The sequence below is a fragment of the Octopus bimaculoides genome, chromosome 16 (genome assembly GCF_046866305.1).
Source record: "Octopus bimaculoides isolate indiv1 chromosome 16, ASM4686630v1, whole genome shotgun sequence".
In the NCBI taxonomy this organism is placed as follows: Eukaryota; Metazoa; Mollusca; class Cephalopoda; order Octopoda; family Octopodidae; genus Octopus; species Octopus bimaculoides.
In genome coordinates, this window is record NC_142943.1 from 41259341 (window position 1) to 41285325 (window position 25985).

Genomic DNA, 25985 nt, shown 5'->3' on the forward strand with positions numbered 1-25985 from the left:
TGAAACTTTCAAAGAATTCCTCTGTTTCATTCAACATCCGTAGACAACCGTTATTGAGCTGGATGGGCTACTCAACCTAAAGAAAATTCTAACTGGGCCCACCTGCAAGGTCATGTGCTGTTTATCTTGATATGAGGTTACCATGCTGCACACATATGGCAGTGATGCATGTGCTTGGTGTACACTTATCAGACGGGTAGTCATGATCGATGTACTGGGCTTCATATATTTTACCCCAGTGTCACTTTGATGGCATGCACTGCTCTCTCACTCAATAATAATAATAATAATGGTTTCAAATTTTTTGAGGGAAAGAAGCATGATCCTCTCTTGAGTGGTACTTATTTCATAGACCCCCCCCAAAATATGAAAGGCAAAGTTGACCTCAGTGAGATTTGAACTCATAATGTAATGAGCAGGAATAAATATCTGTCAAGGTCTCCAAAAAAGGTTAGCAGAATGAAGAGATCAGTTTGTGGTCAGCAACCTGGTTTGAGTGGTTCTAATATAATGGACTCCATTTTAAAGACAGCCAGTGGTCAACAGATTAAATCTACAAATACAGGAACGGTCCTTCTATTGGCCATCCACAGAAATTTCCTACCAAATTTTCCTCACCAAACTTTAGTTGATATTCAGTGGAGTATATTTAACCCTTTAACATTTAAACTGGCCAAATCCGACCCAAATATTCTCCTTGTTTTATGTTCAAACCTGTGTGATCTAGCCTTGCACACTTACCCAACACTATTATTTTAAAAATACACAATCAAATCATTGAATTCATGAAGGTACGTGATTAATTCAAAACAATGTGAATAAATTAGCATTACATTTGACAGAGTAATCTGAATGCTAAAGGGTTAAATTATCGTCTGTCTTAGAAAAGGAAGAGACTATGAGTGAATCCAGGAGATTTCCAGAGTTCTGGAAACAAACTTTAAACAAAAATGGACAAGCTGGAATGCCTTTATTCCCCTGATGAATCTGAGGTGAGCTGAGGGTGTTAAACAAGAACAACAACAACAACAGGAAGTTAAATATAAAATGAGAGGAGATAGGAATTATGCAATGACAAGGAGATGATCAATTATAAATATTATGTCACTTACTGCGCCTGCATAATGTTTGAGGCGAAAAGATTCATGAGGCAACGTTCTGTCAGACATGCTTTTTTTACAGCCGCGACTTTCGTAATGAGGATGTTCTGAACAAATGGAGTCAAGTTTTGCAAGGAATGTTAAATCTGTGACGGTTCCTGGTCGAAGGCACTCTTCATCAAGCATCGCTAAAACTCCTACATTGTTCTGAAACAGAATACATAACTATATATTTATACATATCTTTTGAATTTGTTTTTATGGGAAATGTTTTGAATATGCAAATAAAACTCCTATTCCATTATGTCGGCCAAAGTCTAATGATGCTGATTGGTGAACCAGTTTTGGGGGTTGCATCTAGCTGTACTGATATAATGTAGGATAAATATAGTAATAATAACAATAATCCTTGGATGAAATTTATAAATATCAATTTATAAATTCCATCGAAGGATTATTGTTATTTGTATATTTATACATATATATGTACGGTAAACAAAACCCAATATATAGTTCAAAACATAACTACAAATATTTTGATAGTGCAGTTTATCCTAAATATGAGTCCATTGCACAATATATTAGATGATCCACATACACACACACAATTGGTGAACATTTGTGTTTGCCAAGAATGAAAAAAACACTCAATACATGAAATTGAGTATAGTTTGTTAAAATTTGGAATATCTTGACTTGTTACTCAGAGTTAAATGTATGAAAAAAGTTAAGAATTATGTCAATATATAAGTAAAAATGTTTCTCAATACTTTTGCTTAAATATATTGTTGAAGTACCTCTCTCTTTCTAATGACTCAATAATCAAACGTGAACTTAGCTTCAACTTGTAATAGTAGCAATTATCCTTTTTATAATAAGTATAAGGCCTGAAATTTTGGGGGAAAAGGATAATCAATTACATCGATTCTGATGATCAATTGATACTTATTTCATTGACTCTGGAAGGTTGAAAGGCAAAGTCGACCGTAGCAGAATTTGAACTCAGAACATAATGATGGACGAAATGCCGCAAAACACTTTGCCCAGTGTTGCACAAGGCCAGCAATTTCAATGATTACAATAACCCCAGTATTCAACTGGTACTTATTTTATCAACCCAAAAGGATGAAAAGCAAAGTCGACCTTAGAGGAATTTGAACTCAGAATGTAAAGATGGACAAAATGCTGCTAAGCATTTTCCTGGCATGAAAAAAAAAAAAAAAATAATAATGATGGTTTCAAATGTTGCACAAGGCCAGCAGTTTTAAGTTTTAAGCTATTCTGCCAGCTTGTGGCCTTTTCTACCCAAAAGGGATTTTCTACCCAACATTTACATGCTATTACTTATAGCTTTATGGGTGCTATGAGATCCGCTGTTCCAAAACACAAATCTTTTATCTTTCACCTTTTTTTACTAATTTCAGTCATTAGACTGGCCATACTGGGGCACTGCTCGGAAGAATATTTAACTGAATCAATTAACCCCAGTACTTATTCTCCTTTTTTAAGCTTGGTACTTATTATATCAGCCTCTTTTGTCAAACCACTAGGTTATGGGGACATAAACATACTGCTATCAGTTGTCAAGTAGAAGTAGGGTACATACACAAACGCACATGCATATATATATATATATATACAATGGGCTTCTTTCAGTTTCTGTCTACTAAATCCACTCACAAGGCTTTGATTGACACAAAACAATAGAAGACACTTGCCCAAGGTGTCATACAGTGGGATTGAACCCAGAATCATGTAGTTGGGAAGTAAGCCAAGCCTGCACCTATATGATTTTCTGTTCTCTCAGAAGTGTATAAAATTCTTATGACATGAAAAATATATATCATCATCATCGTTTGACGTCTGCCTTCCATGCTGGCATATGTGTGTGTGTGTGTGTATATGAGAAAGACAGAGAGAAAGTAACACACAATCTACATAACCAGTCATAGAAACATTCAGGTGTGAGAAAGAAGACATACACACACATACATTCTCATATAACCAAAAGCACTAACACATATAAACATACACACACACACACACAAACTGAAAATTGTCATTACCTACCTTTTCAATTAATTCACATATCACAGCATTGTTGAAATAATCCACATGGATCCATTCAATTCCCTGAAAAAAATTGGGTCCAAAAAATATTAGGGTGTTTCACATGAAATGTCGTATTTGAAAGGTAAAATAAAATGTTTGAGAAGTGTTAGAGAACTGATTTATCTCATCAAAGTATGATCCCTGTTCATTTATGACATTTACCTAACGTTTCTCTATGTCATATATTCCATCTTTAAAAAAAAAAAAGAACTCATCTTTTGCTGTGATAAACTGTCCGAATGCTTCAATTAACTCTTCTCTATTTAAGAATGTTTTATTGCTTATGGAAAGCTCACAATTCTTAAATAAGTGATGATCAGTTGGAAAGATATCAGGGGAATAGGGAGGATGTTGCAAAATCTCATAATTCAGGCTTTGCAACCAGTGGGATTGCTGTAAAGATGACACTTCTGCAAACCTTTATAGTATTGCATTTGATCCTGCATTTTGGCACATAGAAATCACAATTCAATCATGTACACAAACGAGATTTTATCCAATGAACAGCTGTTGTTTACTTGATAGTTCATTGATCTAACTATAACTTTCCATAGGTGAGGCCTATATCTACAACTGAACTGAGCACCAAAATTTCAGAGTGTCTCAAGTTGAGTTTGGTGTACACCAGGGTTTCTCAACTGGGGTCCACAGATGCAATATAGTACACTTGGGGTCCATGGTAATCTTTCAGAGGCCATGGAAAACTTATACTTCAGGTTAGTAATGTTTATGTGCAATTAACTGGGTATACACCCACAATAGACAAAGTATTTTATCAAGTTTTATACAAGTCCTAACAATATTTAATTATGAAAATACAACTGGATTTTTGATCTTCAAATAGCAATGGAGGTTCACCAAAGTAATATAGTTTTCTTCAATCATTCCAGGTACACTCAACCTGGAACGATTGAAGAAGACAACATACCACAACACCTGTATCTGATAGGTAAAAATTAGCCCAAATGTTGAGTTTCTATATGTGTCCTATTACCCTGTTGCATCAGAATGTTTTTGTTAATTTTATTGCATAAACACCGTTACTGTTAATGGAACAAATAAATTATTTTCCAATACATAAAGAAGCCTTATTTGTTATACTTTTAAATAACATAAACATGTTAGGTCATAGCAGACCACATCACCACAACATGAAGTGCAGAAGAAGTGTGCAATTTTATTATAAAGCCTATACACCACATAGGGATGGGTAAACATGTAGAAACAGGATACATTTACTAGCCACATGGTAGAAACATGTTGGATCATTTGGCTCCATGATATGAACACTATGTTTTTTTAGAGGAAAATACATTAGTCACAAGTGGAGGCGCAATGGCCCAGTGGTTAGGGCAGCAGACTCGCAGTCATAGGATCGAGGTTTCGATTCCCAGACCGGGCGTTGTGAGTGTTTATTGAGCGAAAACACCTAAAGCTCCACGAGGCTCCGGCAGGGGATGGTAGCGAACCCTGCTGTACTCTTTCACCACAACTTTCTCTCAATCTTACTTCCTGTTTCTGGTGTACTTGTAATTCAAAGGGTCAGCCTTGTCACACTCTGTGTCACGCTGAATATCCCCGAGAACTACGTTAAGGGTACACGTGTCTGTGGAGTGCTCAGCCACTTGCACGTTAATTTCCCGAGCAGGCTGTTCCGTTGATCGGATCAACTGGAACCCTCGCTGTCGTAAGCGACGGAGTGCCAACAACAACAACATTAATCACTATTTATTGTTACTGTTGTTGTCTTCCATAATTCTGCTTGAAAAGACAAGCAAACAGACAAACAGGCAGAACTACATCACAACATGGAGGTTGTTAAAAACAATGACTCGTCACTTAATGCGACATATCAGAGAGAGTGATTACAGTAATAATAGGTGATGATGGTGGTTGTGGTGATGGTTATAATGGTATGGGTATTGGTGATATTGATGATAATGGTGGTGGTAGTAATGGTGGTATGAATGAAAGTGATAGTGGTGATGTGGTGGTGGGTGTGGTGGGTGTTATCATGATGACGGTGGTGATGACGATGATGACGATGATGACGACGATGACGATGATGATGGTGACGATGATGACGATGATGATGGTGACGATGATGACGATGATAGTATTTAACACTAGCAATTAAAATTAACAATTAGATAATGCCAAACTATCTTGTATTTAATTATGAATATTGCAACATGGAAAAACAAAAATCTCAGAAAACTTCAAGACACCAAAAATTGGTAAGGAATGCAACAATTCTTACCTCCTTCACATATTCTTCTTGTTCTTCTTTTAAGGTTAATTCAATAAAAATTTGTTGTAATTTCTCATTACAGTAATTAATGATAAACTGTTCAAAACTATTGTTCTGTCAAAACAAGAAGATTGGAAAAGATTAAGAAATGAAAATCAGGAAATTCTAGAAGAAGCAAGAAAAAATGGTTAACTTGGTAATGTCTTGAACAGTCGTGGGAGAAGACATGTGACTTAGTAGCTAGGATATTCAGCTTATGATCATAAAGTCACGAGTTCAATTCCTGGTGGTGTGTCGTGTCCTTGAGCAAGACACTTTACTTCTCATTGCTCCAGTCCAGTCAGCTGGCAAGAATGAGTTGTACCTGTAATTCAAAGGGGTCAGCCTTGTCACACATTGTGTCATGCTGAATCTCCCTGAGAACTACATTAAGGATACATGTGCTTGTGGAGTGATGGCCACTTGCATGTTAATTTTATGGTCTGTTGATCAAATCAACTAGAACACTCATCGTCATAACTGATGGAGTACCAAGCTATGGCAGTTATGGGTAACTTTTATGTAAAGCAGGGTGCATGAGACATGGTCCATCATCAGGCAGGCTCACACTAAACAAAAAATTCTAAGCAATTATTTTCTTTTTTCGCTGGCCACTGAGAAAGTTCCATGGACCACCATTGGCACATGAGTGGTATAACAAGATGAAAATGTTAACGGTCTCCTTCCTTCCTTCCCTATGAAGACAAGACCAAGGCAATGCAGTTACTTGAGCTCTCAACATGACACCACCCACCAATCCCTATCTACTACTCCAGAGCAAAACTCTTCAATGCTGGCATAATCGATGCCCTTCTTTAGACATGCCCACATCACATGACTGGGATAACAAAATAAGAGTGCTAAATGTCCCTTACCTTCACTAGGAAGAGAAGGCCAAGGCACCCTCCATCCACCCCCATCTACCATGCCAGAGAGAAGCTCTTTAACTCTGGCTTAGTTGATGTCCTTCTTCATTTGTGCCCATATCTTCTAATCACTATGCATGGTGTTCCCAGTAGACAAGTCTTGAAGCGATGAGGTCAGAATGTCACATGTTGGGATGTCACATGTCACACATAATCCTCAGATATCTTGATAAATGTATCTTTTGCGTCACCAATGACAGAACAGCAGAATGGTCAATGTTCAGGATTTACATCCACTAGATCAGGGGCTTTCAAACTTTTTGACTTGCGGACCCCTTTATATTTCAGGCTTTACCTTAGGGACCCCCTTATAAACGCTTATGAAATTTATACATAAATATTTGCTTAAAATAACATATATTTTTACATTTATTTATTTAACAAATAGGTTTATTGTCAATTAAAAGATTTCGATTAAAAACATATATAAAATCAAATTGCCCATAAAAAGTATTTGCTGTCCACGGACCCCCTGTCTTGTCCTTGCGGACCCCCTACGGTCCGAGGACCAGTTTGAAAACCCCTGCACTAGATATCTAAGACCAAATGGACAATCCTGCTGTAACATCCCTCTCAGGATTTATTCATGTTCTACTTCATAATACAGTACAAATTTAACGGTAGAAATGGACAACAAAGGTTTTAGTATAGATCAACAGGGAAGACATAATATAGTACCAGGGATGACATACAAATCAGGTTCAAAAGTAACTCACCTCAAAAACTTCAAACCCATATATGTCTAACACACCCATCACTTTTGTTTTGTTTTTTTTCTTCACCTGAAACAGGAAAACAAAAACAAGAAAATGTTATCATACTCACACACACATTTGCAAAACATCTTTTGCATCCAGACTTTAGAATAAATATTGGGTTGTCCGGAAAGTTCGTGCCGATTTTTAAAGGAAAGAAAAAGGTCAATAACTTGAAAATACCCTCTTCCCAGAATTGAGGTGGGTGCATGGCAAATGAGTCGAAAGGTAAGCTACTATAAATCGGCACAAACTTTTCGGACAACCCAAGAAATGCCATCTCTGGACAGTGTATGTGATGACTAACAGAGCTGGAGACAGGAAGGGCATCTAGTGCTGTAGCAGTGTACTGTGTTGTATTAGTTTTCCTCTCACCTATTTGAATGTGTGGGGATGTCTTCTCCAGCAGTGCACACTGCTAGTTCATTGGGCATCAATGGAATGCAAAAGCCTGCTGCTTTCTATAAAGTGCAAGGCATTAGATGGAGTAACTTTACATTAAGGAGTGGAATGTATAATATGGTCCCAGCAGACAAAATGGAAAAGGTGTTACCCTGGAGGATGGTGAGGGAGACATGCTGGAACAGCCACTATGACTCACTGGGCTCACATTTGCAGACAGCCATCTCCACTCTGAGAACAGTGAGCAGGGATAGGGTCTGGGGTCTGAGAACACTGGAAGTCTCCATTACCAACGGTCCTCTGTCATCTCCTTAATGAAGTTAATTATCCTGAGATTAGCCTTCATCATTTGGTCCTCTTCTTCCCCAGTCTCTTTTTTCCACACATTTCGGCCACTACCAGGACCCTAAAAATCATGCAAATGGCATCAACCACCCACATTACATATCCATATCATCACAATCGCCTCAAGTCCACTCTGTATCTGATTCCTCTCAGCTCTTCCTCTGCCTCTGCCACCTACAACTATTTCAACTCCTCTCTATGATACATTATATGAACTAACTAATCCTTGATTTTAACAACCTCCATCTTTGATGTAGTTCTGGTTCTCTGTTTGTCTACCTGCTTGTCTTTTCCAGCAGAACTTTGGAAACCTAACAAAACAACACCACCACCAACAACTGTAGATAGTGACTAATGTGTTTTCCTAAATCTAAAAAACCCTAACATTTCAAAACCAGCACAGCATGCCAGCTTTAGTTCTCTCCATCACTTTCACATCCCCTACATTCACTGTCCATGTTTTACTAATATACAATATTGCACTCAACACTCCTGCACTATACACTCTGCCCTTCAAAGAGAAAGAGAGAGAGTTCCTTTATTGTAAGCACGGGTTGTAGCTCTCTCATACACATGCGCACATGTATTCATTCATACAAACATACCAACATACATGCACATATACAATATAATTTCATAGTGACACACGTGGCCGTTGCCAGTACCGCCTGACTGGCCTTCGTGCAGATGACACGTAAAAGCACTCACTACGCTCTCTGAGTGGTTGGTGTTAGGAAGGGCATCCAGCTGTAGAAACTCTGCCAAATCAGATTGAAGCCTGGTGTTGCCATCCGGTTTCACCAATCCTCAGTCAAATCGTCCAACCCATGCTAGCATGGAAAGCGGACGTTAAACGACGATGATGATGATGACACAGTATGTGTTAATCAACTGGTTTTCTTTGTGGACTACTGACTTAAAATGCCAGAGATATGTTCCATGGAAGTTGACCACGGCTAACAATAACAACACCACCACCTCCAACAGCAACAACAACATGAACACTTGCTTATCTGCGATCTTCAGAAAAAAGTTCAATAATATACTAGCTCTGATACTCTATGAAGAATGTAGTGATGTGTGAAAGCATTACGCAGTAGAGCTCACCGATTCCTTAACTTGCACACAGACAAATTCTTCACAGTTCAACTATTTCACTTTCTATAGAAATCATTCAAACACTGAAGAATAAAAGATACCTGTATGTGTGTGTGTGTGTGTGTGTGTGTGTGTGTGTGTACACACACACACAAAGAAAGAATGACAGAGAACTTTTTTTGGTTAGATAACCGGATGGATTCTGAGGGGAATTTTCTTCATAAGTTCAAGTAAAGGTCATACATACCTTCATACACAGATACATACATTATATATATATGTATATATATATATATATATATATATATATATATATATATATATATACATACATATATATATATATATATATATATACATACATATATATATATATATATATATATACATACACATACATATATACATACACATACATATATACATACATATATATACATACACACAACAATGTTTGTGTGTGTGTGTGTGAGAGAGAGAGAGAGGGACTTTCTATACAAACATTTCACATTATCCAGAATTCTATCTAACATTTGCTCAAATTTTTGATAAAAAAATACCTAAATTCAAAGACTTGTATATCTTTCTAATAATCAATTACTTCTTAGTTTTTTTGCCCAGTGTTCTTAAAACATGACAGATTTGTAACACAACCAGCATCTCCACTTCATCTGTTTGTATCTTTATGAGTACACCTGTGGCTATATATGTAAGTCTATCTATGTATCACACATTATGTCTTTGTATTTGTGTATGTGTGTGAGTACATCTATTCATCTATCACCCCTTCCTTTCTCATTCATAAACACAAGAGTATTATTATAGTAGATTATCTCAATAACCATGGGAGCTATGAAAAAATACAAAACCCACCAACACCACCGGATCACTCTACACATCTGTGTAATCTTTCACACTATTCCACCCAGCTGTTTGACCATGAATCCCAAGAGAAGAAAGAATCACCCATGTCAAATGTATATATACACACACACACACACACACACACACACACACACATACATGTGTATATATATATACATACACACACACACACACTAAATGACAAGTCATATGCATATATATATATTTATGTATGTATATATGTATGTGTGCATATATATATATATATATATATATTCATACACACACACACACTAAATGACAAGTCATACGCATATATATATATTTATGTATGTGTATATGTGTGTGCATATATATATATATATATTCATACACACACACACACTAAATGACAAGTCATGCATATATATATATTTATGTATGTATATATGTGTGTGCATATATATATATATATATATATATATATATTCATACACACACACACACACTAAATGACAAGTCATGCATATATATATATTTATGTATGTATATATGTGTGTGTGCATATATATATATATATATATTCATACACACACACACACTAAATAACAAGTCATATGCATATATATATATATTTATGTATGTATATATATATATATACACACACACAAACACATTAAACAATGATGATTATATATATGTATATGTGTGTGTGTGTGTTCAACTGTTAATCCCTACATAGTTTTGCTCTCTCTCTGTTTTTCCATTCTCTCTCTACTTTTTTCCTCTCATCCCTTTCTGCCAAAGAGCATAAGCTCGAAATGTCAAAGACTTTTCCATTCTTCCTGAGTGTCAAACTAATAAGTCTGCTTGTTATTCCCTCTCTTGTCTTTGTCTTTTGTTTTCTGTAAATTTGAATTTTATAAATATAAATATATATATACATAAATATATATAATCACCATCAGTGTTTTAATGTCCACCTGTCTATGCTCACCTGCCTCAGAAGGAATTTGTTATATACCCCTTTTATCTTTTACTTGTTTTAGACATTGCACTAACCTGGTACTTATTCTATTGGTCTCTTATGTTGAACCATTAACTTATGGAAATGTAAACAAACTAACACCAGTTGTCAAGTGGTGGTGGGGAAAAAAACAGAAACACAAAGACATATGCAGACTTATATGACAGGCTTCTTTCAGTTTCCATCTACCAAATCCACTCACCAGGCTTTGGCCAGCTCATGACTATGGTAGGAGACACTTGCCCACGGTGCCATCAGTGTGTGTGTGTGTGTGTGTGTATAATTGAGCCTTTGTAGGGTAGATTTAATTTAGACACAGTCTGCATTAGAATTCCCTCTCTGGGTCATGTGATACTTGTTCTTATGCTAATTGTTAAGTGTTGACTGCTGTCCTTTTTTTTAATTGTTTCAATCATTTGACTATGGCCATGCTGGGGCAATACCTAGAAGGATTTTTCATCAAACAAATCAACCCCAGTGCTCACATATTTTTTTTTAAGCCTGGTACTTATTCTATCAATCTCTTTTCACTGGTTATCAAGTAGCAGTGGAGGAAAACGCAGACACAAACACACACACTCACGCACACACACACACACACACACACACACGATGGGTTTCTTTTGGTTACCATGTACCAAATTCACTTGTAAGGCTTTGGTTGGTCTAAGACAGTTGTTCAAGGTGCCATGTAGTGGGACTGAACCTGGACCTACATGGTTGGGAAGCAACCATGCTGACACACTTGCACCTATGTGAGGAATGTTAAATGGATGACAGCAGTGAGTAGTGGTGGTGGTGGATGAGTGGTACAAAGTAGCTCTCTTGATGTCTCAGAAGGTATGGCAAAGTAGGTTAACTACAGGGCTATGTCTTCATAGTATACAAGTAAAAACTTACAGCAGGCATTTCATTGACTTTTTGGACACCAGTTCATTTATGTGAAACATCATTTTGGAATCTTATCCACAACAGAAACTATTTATCAAATGAACATTTGTCTTACGTCTGTTCCAGATCTGTCCCACATCTGCATTATATTTCTCTCATATCTACACCAGATCTGTCACACATACATACCAGACCAGTCACATCTGTACCAGATGTATCACATCTGTGTTTGATCTGTTTTGTATCTGTACCATATCTGTCTCACATCTGTACCAGATCTGTTTCACATCTATTCCAGATCTGTCTAACATCTGCGACAAATGTGTCTCACATCTGCACTAGATCTGTCTCACATCTGCACTAGATCTGTCTCACATCTGAACCAGATCTGTCTCACATCTGCACTAGATCTGTCTCACATCTGAACCAGATCTGTCTAATATCTGTACAAGACTGCCACCTATACTAGGCTCTTGAATTTTATTCTCATCATTACTCATGCTGTCCATCACCAATTTCTTCAAAATTTATCTTTCATTCCCACATGGAGACAGTCTCACCATTTTGGAATTATTTCCAAAATGGTGAGATGGAAAATAACAGCATTGAAATTCTCAAAGACAACTTACCCTGATACCATCGTTGATTCTCTGCACCAACCATGAAAACATTCGACTATAAATGGCTTTTGATAAAGCATCTCTCGCATAGGCAGACTGTAAGGAAAAAGACAAGGTAACAAGGGTTACTGCTGGATATGGGGGTGGTGGATGACTGCGAGGATGGGGGTGATGGCAATGGTTGCAATGGCAGTGATGGTGATTATAGTGATGATTATGGTGGTGATGGTGAGTGTGGTAGGAGTCAGTTGAATATAGTAGTAGTGATGATGATGATGAGTGTGGTCATGGTAGTAGTGGGAGGTGTAATTGGTGGTGATGGTGTCACTGTAGTAGTGGCATATGTAGTAGTAACGGTGCTAGTAGTAGTGGTAGTAACGGTTGTATGAGGTTGTAATTATAGTGATGGACAGAGTAGCAATAGTGGTCTAAGAAATGATGATAGCAGTGGTGGTGGCGGAGTAAGTGAAGGGGTGGTAGGGATAGTGTAGATGGTAGTGGTAATGTTGTAGTTGAAGGATCAGCAGTAGTAGTAGTGTAAGTGCTAGTGGTATCATAAATAATAGTAGTAGTTGTAGTATAGGAGGTTGTGGTAGTTGTAGTTGACGTACATGTGGTTGTAATATATAAGAAATACTTACATCAGCTGTGCTTAAGTCAGTTTTTAACTTCTCCCCACGGGCCTCGACAGTGCGTTGGGTTAAGGCAGTCTTCAGCTCTTCATAGGAACAACCTAACAGCTCGGCAACCTCCTGGGCCTCTGCAAGTGACACACAACTCATTAGAACATTACAGAACAGGAGTAGGTAGGGGCTACCACCCTGAGGCTATACTGTTGCATCTCAGATATGGAGGTACACAAATGATAAGACAATGACAAAACTGGGGGTGTGGCAAGGTAATGTTGTGGAACTTTATAAGTGATTTAGGGGGGGAAAACAAATGGAGAAGATTTTCCATAGGGGTATATATAAGATTGCATCAATTCTATGGCCTTTACATAGGGGTATATAATAGCTGGTTAGAGGTTACATTGAGGTGTGAAAGCATGTGACCAAGTGGTTGGGGTATTTGGCTAATGGTCTTAAGGTTGTGAGTTCAATACCGGATAGTGCTTTGTGACCTTGGGACTTTATTTCATGTTGCTCCAGTCCACTCAGCTGGTAAAAATAAGTTGTACCTGTGTTTCAAAAGGCCAGCTTTGTGAAACAGTGCCAAATCTAACAGAGGAACTTGGTGCAGCCCTGCTGCTCAATGGATCCTGTCAAACTGTCCAACCCATGCCAGCATAGAAAATAGACATTAAATGAAAATGATATACATGCCATTCATTCATCATCATCATCATCATCATTTTATGTGAGTTTATGGATGCTCACAGGGGTCAGTCCTGTGTTATCCTAAATAGAACAACAGAGCAAACCCAACCAGCTTTGTTTTTCTGTTTATCCTACAGTGTGGACTGAGTGTGGTTTATTGCACCACCAACAGAACATTAAACATGTTGTCCCAAGCAGAAAATAAAAGCAGCCTTAAGATGTTGTAAGTGTGAGTGCTGATTATGAGTGTGAGTGATGATTATGAGCATGAGGTGTTGGTGTAATAATCTGAATGAAGGGCAGCACTTACCATACTCGTTCACTAAGACACAACCATTGGTGCCATCTACATTACTTCGATGGTGAAACTCTAAATTTCCCAACTTTAAAACACTGGAAACTAATTGAAACACTGCAAAGATTTCTTGGATTTGGAAACCAATTACTTCCATTCCATTCTGAAATGTTTAGAAATAAGATTTAGATAAATTATATGAGTGGGGTGTAATTACAGGTAGAAAGAAGGAATGCCTCTGTCTATGGATAATAGACATACAGACTACAGGTGTGGTGCTATTAAGCCTTTAACTGCAAAATAAAACTTCATGGTTAAGAAACTGGAATTTTGTGATATTATTTTAAGCTGGTTACCATACGTTTCCCTGAGGAGAAGTTTACATTTTTAACATCACTGATTCCTATGGATTGCATAAATTGTAATTCTTCGAAACATATGTTGGAATAAAAGTATGAAGTTATAATATGCGTTTACTCCATTCTTTAAATTTATATATACTCAAATACCCAAAATATCAAGGAGTTTCTACCTCATAAACAGGAGTTACACCACAGTTATTTTGTGATTTTTGCTACCCTGGTATCTATTAACCAATTTATTTTATCCGAGTTATTTATTACTAGGAGAAAATAAATACATATAATAATACATATAATAATATATATATATATATATATATATATATATATAAATACACACATGCACATGCACACACCCTTGCATGTTATACATAGGTACATACACACACACACACAGTATACTGGTATTTATCTGGCTCATCTCATAAATTACAGCACAGTTTACCAGAGAGCATGCAATGACCCAATGTTGAAAATTAAGGAGTGGAGAACAAGAGAGAGAGAGATTAATTGATTTAATAATGGTTTCAAATTTTGGCATAAGGCCAGCAATTTTAAAGGGGTTGGGTGTAATCTGATTAAGTTAACCCCAGTGCTCAACCGGTTTTTATTTTATCAACCCCAAAAGGATGAAAGGTAAATTCAATCTCAGCAGAATTTAAACTCAGAATGTGACAACAGATAAAATACTGCTAAGCATCCTATGTGGTATTTTAATGACTCTGCCAGCTTGTTACCTTCACAAGTTGATTAATAGTGACACTGTATTTAGCAATGATAAAAGATCACATACTCTTAGAAAAGATGTACCATGCTACAGCTCCTACCTTGACAGCATAGAAGTTCTCCTTATCATCGATGGTTCCAACCCGGACACAGCCACTGGTCTTCAGAAAATTGTAATTCTCAGCATTTCTAGAAATTTTTAAAGATTCTAAATTTGGAGAAAAAGAAATAAAAAATACAATGAAAAATAATTGTAGTAGTAGTTGGGGAGGTAATAGTGATAAATTTACTACAATGGATTAAACTAAAATACAGGCACAAACATGTATGTATGTGTTTGTATGCTTGTATGTACATATGCATATATATATATATATATATATATATATATATATATATATATAGGGAGCGAGAGAGAGAGAGAGAAAGATTAGACAGACAGACAGACATGCATGTATATATATATATATATATATATCTATCATCATCGTTTAACGCCCACTTTCCATGCTAGCATGGGTTGGACGATTTGACTGAGGACTGGTGGACTAGGAGGCGACACCAGGCTCCAAGCTGATTTGGCAGAGTTTCTACAGCTGGATGCCCTTCCTAACGCCAACCACTCTGAGAGTGTAGTGGGTGCCTTTACATGCCACCGGCACGAGGGCCAGTCACACAGTACTGGCAACGGCCACGCTCAAAATGGTGCATTTTATACGTGTCACCTGCATGGGAGCCAGTCCAGCGGCACTGGCAACGGCCTTGCTCAAATGATTTTATATATATATATATATATGTATGCATGCATGTATGTGTGTGTGTGTGTATGTATGCATGTATGTATGTATGTATGTATAGAAATGTATATACACTGATGGATGGTTGGATGGATGAACAGACAGACAGATAGAAGGCCAAAAAGAGAATAGACTTACTTAAAAAACTAGTATCATCAGCACTAAGCAATTGATAGAAAATATGAAAGTTTCTTTCTCCTTGACTTTGGGCTGCCACTCGTGACTAGAATGATTGAAGAGAGAGAAAGCAGATTATATTGCGTGCATGTGCAGAAGCACACAAACTGATTAGGCTTGCATAGAGAATTTTAACCTGACTTTGTTGGAGGACGTTTCTGGGATGTCAGTTGATGGTGTCTGTACGGATTTGGCATGTGATAACTAGATTGGTATCATATAGATAGGTGTGGTGTATGGTTGGAAATAAATGATAGTAGATGTTTGATATGGAAATGTGTAGTAGACAAAAGCCACAGCTTGGGGTAGATTAAGAGATGATAGTGTGGGTTAGAAAGAGCACCATCAGTATAAATTGCAATGGTGTGATCTGAGATAATGATGTGATCATGAAATAAAAGACAGGAGCCCATAGGTAGACACTTCAGCTGAGAGGTCAGGCACAATTGAAAGCTCTGATGATGTCAACTACAACAACAGAGTTTACACAACATTTGTCCCAGAAGGAACTACAGTGCCATTGACACTTTCAGAACTTTCAGAGTCTCTTAGACTTGTGAGAAACATGAAAGAAATGATCTTGAGAACATCGCCCAGGCCTCAATGTTTACAACAGAATGGAGTCTGCTAAAGCAGATATCCCCAAACAGCAAGCCATGGACCAGTTTCAAGATGTGGGTCATTGTTTTGTTTTTTTTGTACTGGGCCACAAAAACAAATTTCTTTTTAATTATTTCTATTTTATTAATTATCATAGTCTTCATGGGGTTTTTGCCTTATATATATATAAATATATATATATATATATATATATATATATATATAGAATAATAACTATATAATAATATATCACAATAATAATATATGTACTCCAATTAAAGTGACAACTATCTAAACAATTGACTGAAAAACAATGAGCTAACTCAGGCTAGAATCAAACCTACATATCAACGCTAACACAGCTCCTTGTGCAGCTAATTGAGCCAGACACTCACGCATAAATTTCAGCCAAATTTTATGTATAGATACTGAACTGTCTAGTACTAAATATAAAATTTGTAAACAAACCTGGAGGCTTGATAAGTTGCAGAGAAAGCAACTACGAAAGTCTTTTTTATACAATATTATTGTATAAAAAAGTCATTCATAGTCATTCTTTCTCCATAACTAATCAAGCCACTGGGTTTGTTTACAAATATATACATACATATATATATATATATATAGAGAGAGAGAGAGAGAGAGAAATTAAAATAGCAAGTGGTAAAGCAAAACATTTGACATCACTCAAAAAACATTCAATTTAGACGGAGATTATAAACAGATATATTCTTCATCCAAAATGTTTTTCAAGTGACGCCAGATGTTTTGTATCCCATTTTCTATTTTAATCCAAGCCAGAACAGACAGAAGACCCTGGTGTAATCCCATGCCTCACCAGCTCCTGCCAAACCGTCCAACCCATGCCAGCATGGAAAACAAACTTTAAATGATGATGATGATGATGAGGATAATGGCGATCAACATCATCATCATTTAATATCTATTGTCCATGCTGGCATGGGTTGGACGGTGTGACAGCAGCTGGCAAACTGGGTGGGGGTGGGAGTGCACCAGACTCCAGTCTGATTTGGCATGGTTTCTACAGCTGCAGGCCCTTCCTAATTCCAACCACTTTACAGAGTGTGATGGCTGCTTTTACTTGGTACTGCATGGTCACTTTTACATGGCATCACACAAGCACTTTCATGTGATGCTACATGGGTGCTTTTGCATGATGCCACATGGACACTTTTATGTGGCACCGCACAGGCTTTTACATGGTACTACCATGAGTGCATTACACTACCAGAAGGATGCTTTAATACTTCTGCTGCATGGTGTGGGTCTTCTTGAGTATGGCAGGGACCAAGTATCTCAGTCCTTGCCATCTCACCTGAAAGGTTCAGCTTCCTATTGATGTAATGATTAAATTATATACTATGCACTTTATTCCAGTTGTTACATGTGTGATTACCCCTTCCAAGACAAAAAATGTCCTGCATGAGACTGGTCTGAGGTACAAAACCAGGGTTGAGGACTACGGACTACTGTGCTAAATGATATCCAAGAGCTGATATTAAATCTACCACCAAGTATGGATTATGACTGTCTATATGTGACTGTTACACTACATTTTATCACATATTATTATCTTCCTACATGAATACCTACACATGTGTCTATGTTATTACACATTTATAAACACCATGAGAATTATTGAACATTTGAAGAAAGTACAACAAATTTTAGCAGAAGTGAAATAAAAAAAAATTATTTAAATATAAGCAAGTTGAAGATAATTATATGTGTCAAGAATTCTAATATATGGATGTTTTCTATATTTGAAGATTTGCAATGTAATTAAATTGAAAAAGAAAAGCAAATTTGAGAGAAATTTAATTTATGAATTTTGGAAAATTGTAAAAACAAACAAAAATTGAATTTGACAATGGGAAAATCAACAGAAACAAAATGAAAAACAACATACCTTTTCAAGTAAATCTAGTGAAAGAGAAAAAAACAAAACAAAACATTATTAAATAATATTAAACAATATAACAGACATAGTAATACAGTTTTAAATAGATGTACAATAGTATTTAGTAAAATGTTGGAAAACATTTGGGATATTTTTTGTGTGTGTATGGAGCAATGATATTGGGTATATATATATATTGTGGAGATATTGACAGAATGAAATGTCATCATTTGCATACTTACTTTTGCATAGACACATATATATGTATGTATGTATTTGTGTGTGTGAGTGTGTGTGTATTCTTTTATTCTTTTACTTGTTTCAATCATTCGACTGTGGCAGTGCCTGAGCAAATCCACCCCAGGACTTATTGTTTGTAAGCCTAGTACTTATTCTGTTGGTCTCTTTTGCTGAATCACTAAGTTATGGGACATAAACACACCATCATCAGTTGTCAAGTGATGGTGGAGGAGACAAACACAGACACACAAACATAAATGTATACATATATATATATATATATGGGATTGAATTTTTCTAACTTTAGTCTGCTACACAAACTCAGTCCAATCAGACAGCAACAGTTATGGAGCTAGAGTAATAACTGGGAGATTTCTAACAACTACAAATCCTTTAACTATTTAACACTTAACCTCTTAATTTGCCATTTAACATTTATTTTAAAGTTTGGTACAAGGCCAGTAATTTCTGAGGTGGAGGTAAGTCAATTACATCGATCCCATTACTCAACTGGTACTTATTTTATCGACCCCCAAAAGGATAAAAGGCAAAGTCGACCTTGATGTAATTTGAACTTAGTAGTATTTCAGCCATCTTTATATTCTAAGTATTTTCCCTGAGTGTGCTAATGATTCTTATTTCTTTATTGCCCACAGGGGGCTAAACATAAAGGGGACAAACAAAGGGATTAAGTTGATTACATCGGCCCCAGTGCATAACTGGTACTTAATTTATCAACCCCGAAAGAATGAAAGGCAAAGTCGACCTCGGCGGAATTTGAACTCAGAACGTAAAGACAGACAAAATACCACTAAGTATTTTGCCCGGTGTGCTAACGTTTCTGCCAGCTCGGCGCCTTATAATAATGATTCTGCCAGCTCACCGTCTTCTCGATAACCTTAATATTGCCACCCACTACACAGTCAAGTGGTTGGTGCTTGGAAGTGCAACCAGTCATAGAAACCATGATAAGATAGACAGTAGAGCACAATGCAGTCCTTAGATACCTCGAATACTGTTAAACCATCCAGTCCTTGCTTGCTACCAAGGAATATGGATATTAAAAAGATGGTGAGTACACACTATGTTGTCAATAGCTAATGTCCAAGCTGCTAGTATCCTGTGGCAGCTTCCTGACTGAGTAATATGGATAACTGGGTGTGTTTGATATTTAGTTTGGGCTGGAAAAGTATATACAGACAGGAAACATGTATCAAGGGAAATCAAATATTTGCCTATTACATTAGATCAGGGGTTCTCAGCCATTTTTTTTTTTTTCATCTGTGGATCCCTTTGATTACTATTTTATTCTGGTGGGCCCCCATAGCCATTCGATGTTTATAAACTAGTTTTATAGAATCTTCTTGCAAAATTCCTATTTTGTTTTTCACACATTAACTTGAGTAGGTTGATCTATGTAAAACGTTTAAGAAAGAAACCCAGCTGTTTCTTGCTTTACATATCAATACATACATCTAAAGCAAAATTTTTTCAGGGGCCCTTAAAATACTATTGTGAGATCCCCAATTTACTATTTTGTTGTGTGGCCCTTATATTGGTCCTCCGGGGCCATATGGACCTTGGTTGAGAATCACTGCATTAGATTAAAGCCTGCAATTGTTATTTTACTTGTTTTGTTTGACAGCAGGGACATTAGTTCAAACAATTGACAATGAATAGCTGAAAGACAAAGCTATTCTCTGATGATAATGATTCATTTACATAGGCGCAGGCGTGGCTGTGTGTAAGTAGCTTGCTTACCAACCGCATGGTTCCGGGTTCAGTTCCACTGTGTGGCACCTTGGGCAAGTTCTACTATAGCCTTGTGAGTGGATTTGGTAGACGGAAACTGAAAGAAGCCCGTCGTATACATAAATATACATGTATGTGTGTGTGCGTTAGTGTGGCTGTGTTTGTACCTCCAACATCGCTTGACAACCGATGTTATGTTTATGTCCCTGTAACTTAGCGGTTTGGCAAAAGAACCAATAGAATAAGCACTAGGATCGATTTGTTCGACTAAAGGCGGTGCTCCGGCATGACCGCAATCAAGTGGCTGAAACAAACAAATGAATAAGTTCAAAGTCAAAGGGGAGTGGCCATTCCAGTTTAAATGCCTGCCAGCCAAAGAATGTCACTAAAGCCCAAATGTGTAAAGAAAAAAAATATTTGATCTTAAAGGGAAATAACTCTTAACTTTCTAATGAGAGTTATTTCCCCTCTGTCGTTTTTGTTTATTTTAATGATCACCCAACCGGTGTGTTACAAATAATAGTTAAATGCCCCTCAGATAACACACACCGTCAGTTTAAACACAGGGGAAAAACATTGGCTTATGTAGTCTTGAATACATTATGTCAGAATTAAAAGCAGGAGGGTCACAGCTGAGAAATCTCTGATCATCAGCTTAATACTGAATAAATAAATCTGTCCAGAGTAGATTTAGTCTCGGGGGTCAACCGGTCTTCTACAGGTGTGAAAGTTAATATACAACGAAGTAGTCAGGCGGTAGAGTTCATGTCTTGTGTTTCAATATGATCTAAGTTGTGTAGTATTGTCATCATTGTAACCTATCTTTAATAAGATATTCCAAACTCATTCTCTCCCACCTCCAGAGATCATCTCTTCAACTGAGACTATACTGGCTGTTGTTCCATGCATATGCCCGAGTTGCTTCTCTCTCCTAACCACAATAGTCAGCACTCCATGAATAGTGTGACACAGATGGACCACTTCCAAGAGAGTTCACCCAAAACACTAGTAATAATATACTCTCACCAAACCCACTATTCTCTTAAACATTGTCTTTCTCTGTCAGCCACATTCCTCTCTTTCTCTTTCTCTCTCTGTATATATATATATATATACTAGGCACCTGGCTCCTGTGCAGGCGGCACGTAAAAAACACCATTTTGAGCGTGGGTGTTGCCAGTACCGCCTGACTGGCACGTAAAAGCACTTACTACACTCTCAGAGTGGTTGGCGTTAGGAAGGGCATCCAGCTGTAGAAACTCTGCCAGATCAGATTGGAGCCTGGTGCAGCCATCCGGTTTCACCAGTCCTCAGTCAAATCGTCCAACCCATGTTAGCATGGAAAGCGGACGTTAAACGATGATGATATATATATAGATATATATATATATATACATATATGTATATGTATATATATGTGTGTGTGTGTGTGTGTGTATATATATGTATATATCTACGCACACGAGGGGTTGCTGAAAGATTCCTGGCTTTGGGTAAAAGGAAATACAGGAGGATCAGTTAATTATGATTTTATCCTACATATTCCCCTTGCAGATTCACAATTATTGCAGCAGTCCTTCAGTTTTTGTTCAGTTCTGCAAAAGAACTTGGAAGGTTGGGCCTCCAAACAGGCTTTTCACAGCACCCCTTGTGTTTGTGTATATATATATGTTTCACTTGTATCAGTCATTAGACTGGGGCACTGCCTTCAATTTTTAGTCGCATGAATCGCCCTCAGTACTTACTTTTTAAGTTTGGTACTCGTTCTATCGTTCTCTTTTCCTGAACCCGTAAGTTATGGCGACGTAAACACACCAACAACAGTTGTCAAGTGGCAATGGAGGGACAAATACTGTCACAAACACATCAATATATATATATATATATATATACACAATGAGCTTCTTTCAGTTTCCATCTACCAAATCCATTCACAAGGCTTTGGTCAGGCCCAAGGCCATAATAGAAGACATTTTCCCAAAGTGCCACACAGTGGAAATGAACCCAGAACCACGTGGTTGGGAAGAAAGCTTCTTACCACACAACCACTCCTGCACCTTATGCATATTTTTATTAATATTTAATGAAAGTATACATATAATCATATGTATATATACAGTTCTAATTTTCCTGTTTGCACCAACATACCTGTGTATGCATATATATATATATCATCATCATCGTTTAACGTCCGCTTTCCATGCTAGCATGGGTTGGACGATTTGACTGAGGACTGGTGAAACCGGATGGCAACACCAGGCTCCAATCTAATTTGGCAGAGTTTCTACAGCTGGATGCCCTTCCTAACGCCAACCACTCAGCGAGTGTAGTGGGTGCTTTTACGTGTCACCAAGAAAAAAGCAAAAGAGAGAGAATGCTTTTTTCTTGGTGACTTCTTCTTTGTGATATAATGCTTGGGAAAGAATATATTTGCGGCTGAAGATAGCTTTATACCATCCTGTCCATCAATTATATACCCATATAATGATGCAACGACTGTTTGGGTATAAAGCTTGAAAGACATCTACCGCGGAATCCTTTGTGTTCTGTTTTAATTTTACGTTTTGAATTTATGTATATACATATATACATATATATATATATATATATATATACACTCTCTGAGTAACAGTTTGTGAAAATTTTTTGGGCGTTGATAAAAAGCATATTAATCTACCTTCGATATTCAAGTACTATTTTTGTGTGTGTGTATGTGCGTGTGTCTACATGTGTTTGTATGTGTATATGTGTATATATGTGTGTGTGTATGTGTGTATATATACATACACACATGTGCTGCTGCTGGTTTCTCTTCCATCTTTGGAGTTTTCCCTTTCCCCTTTCCAATGAAGAGCTGTGCTCGAAATGTCAGACTCTCTCTCTCTTTTTACTGAGTGTCAAGCTAATAATACATTCCTTGTGCATATCCTCTTGTTGTCCGTTAATTTTATTCGTTTATTTCAATTGACTGTAACCTCGTGTATATCGGTGGTGATTTTTTTCTTCCTCTGTTTTCCCTTCTTTGGGCTTTCCTGTATTTTCAACAAAGATCTCCGCTTGAAACGTCAAATTCTTTTTCTTTCCTATCCTGAGCGTCCAGTAACACAATATCTGTATCACGTGCTTGCGTTGTTGTTTATTGTTGTTTTTTTTTGTTGTTTTTCTTTTTTGAACTCACTATATATATATATTTATATATATATATATATGAATATGGTTCAAATGATATAGAAGGCAAAGACAAGTAAGGGAACAACATCAGGATATATTAATATTTGACACTCAGCAGAAATGGAAGAGTCTTTGACGTTTATACTCTTCTACAGAAAGGAACGAGGGGAGAAAACAGATGGAGAAAGGAAAAAATATGGTGGGGGGGAAAATGTATATGTGTGTTTATGTGTGTGTGTATGTGTGTTTATATATATGTATATATATTCAAACATGTGCACATACATACATACATACATACATACATACATACATATATATATATATATATATATATATATATATATATATATATATGGATATGTGTGAGTGTGTATATGTCTATCAGTCTATCTATATGTATATCCGTACATACACATATATATATATATATATATATATATACACACACATATATACTATGTGTGTGTATCTGTGTATGTGTATGTGTGTGTACAGATACGGTCACTCTTTATTTAGTCAAAATCAATAATAAAAAAAAACTATAAATTCTTACAATTTGTTATGACCCCACCAATTGGGTCACCTTTGAAATCAAATTCTATGTCCATATATTTCCCCTGAAAAATAAAAGCAACAACATTAACACCAACAACATTTACAGAAGCACAGAAGACAGCCACATGTTGATGGAATATAATAAAGGTGACATGTTATTGTCAATGGAGTAAATAGCTTCTCAAATATAATTCACTGTTTAACATGATTTTTTTTGCTTGGGTAGCAACTGTTATTTCCTATTTGCTTACCCTTAGAAAATAAGAAAAATGGCTAATATTTCCTTCAAACTTTGCTTTTGTTACATTTATTCAAACCCCAAAGAATCCCTTTCAGCACATGGCTACGATACTCCCCCCCCCCACTACTCCTGCTCATGATCAGAGATGCACATATTGTCAGCCACTAAGGGACATGCTCAAGTGGTTAACGTCAAGCAAATCTGTGGCATTGAGCAGAATATTTGTTATAATGATATTTCTGCTTCAGCAACTCAATACTGAATCTTTCTGAAATGTAATGGAAAATAGATCAGTTTTAAAACATTGATGTCCAGCCACAAAAGCAAAGTTTGAAGGGAATAGTAGTGATTTCCTTTGATTTCTTGACGGAAGCAAATAGGAAATAATACTTACTGGCCAAAGAGAAAAAATAATAAAAATTTTGTTACAGTGTTATAGTTACTTTTAATGTAGGGGCTCTCAACCGTTTTATTTTATCTGTGGACCCCATTAGTTACACTTTTATTCTGGTGGACCACTAAAGCCATTTGATATTTAAAAACTAGTTTTATAGAAACTTCTTTCAAAATCCCTATTTTGCTTTTTACACATTAACTTGTGTAGGTTGAACTATGTAAAATGTTAGAGAAAGAAACCCAGCTGTTTCTTGCAATACATAACAATACATACATCTAAAACAAAACTGTTTCAGGGGCCCTTAAAATACTGTTGTGAATCCCCCCAAATCTCATATGGACCCTGGTTGAGAACCACAGGGTTAGTGTAAAGGACATAAGTAGTTGCAGAGAGTGGTTCCAGCAAGAACTTTAAAGTCTCTGTTAATATCATATTTTCCAGTATACAAGTCGACACAGCATACAGTGTAATCATGCACCACAGTGGTCCTCAACAATTTTTTTTTATCTATGAACTCCCTTGACTATTTTATTCTGGACGATTCTCATAGCCACTTGATGTTTAAAATCTAATTTTATTGGAAGTAACCAAACAAAGTTTGTTCTTTTTTAGAAGCGTTGAGATGTATTGTAAGAACAGAAATAAATTTATTTCTCAAACGCATGATAATGCTATAAATAGCGTGATCAGGATAAATTATCCATTTATTGCAGAAAAATACGCTACTGGCCAGCTATGAGACTCGAACTCACATCTCTGTGATTACGCGTCAAGTGTTTTACCATTAAACTAAACTGCCCAGAAGAATTCGTTGCTGGGCAGTTGAGTTTAATGGTAAAACACTTGACGCATAATCACAGAGATGTGAGTTCAAGTCTCATGGTTGGCCAGTAGCGTATTTTTCTGCAATAAATGGAAAATTTTATTGATATTTTTTTCAAAATTCCTATTTATTAGCCCCTCATTTACTTGTATAGGTTGATCTGTGTAAAATGTTAGAGAAAGAAACCTAGCTGTCTC

The 25985-nt window shown here is 36.7% G+C and overlaps 1 protein-coding gene and 1 long non-coding RNA gene across 2 annotated transcripts in view; one reads left to right on the forward strand and one right to left on the reverse strand.

Moving 5' to 3' along the window:
* The window catches only part of LOC149132373 (uncharacterized), a 120360-nt gene that overhangs the window by 91436 nt on the left and 2939 nt on the right, over window positions 1-25985 (forward strand). The gene's annotated exons all lie outside the window — the stretch shown is intronic.
* LOC106882585 (unconventional myosin-Ia) overlaps window positions 1-25985 on the reverse strand; it is a 358922-nt gene that overhangs the window by 35058 nt on the left and 297879 nt on the right. Inside the window, exons 8-18 of the mRNA XM_052974157.2 lie at window positions 24326-24389; window positions 18616-18629; window positions 16047-16131; window positions 15213-15319; window positions 14039-14186; window positions 13051-13169; window positions 12419-12505; window positions 7145-7210; window positions 5473-5577; window positions 3171-3233; window positions 1113-1307 (exon numbers count right to left, since the gene is read on the reverse strand). Of these exons, the coding sequence (XP_052830117.1) occupies window positions 1113-1307; window positions 3171-3233; window positions 5473-5577; window positions 7145-7210; window positions 12419-12505; window positions 13051-13169; window positions 14039-14186; window positions 15213-15319; window positions 16047-16131; window positions 18616-18629; window positions 24326-24389 (1053 nt within the window). The remainder of the gene's footprint in view (window positions 1-1112; window positions 1308-3170; window positions 3234-5472; window positions 5578-7144; window positions 7211-12418; window positions 12506-13050; window positions 13170-14038; window positions 14187-15212; window positions 15320-16046; window positions 16132-18615; window positions 18630-24325; window positions 24390-25985) is intronic.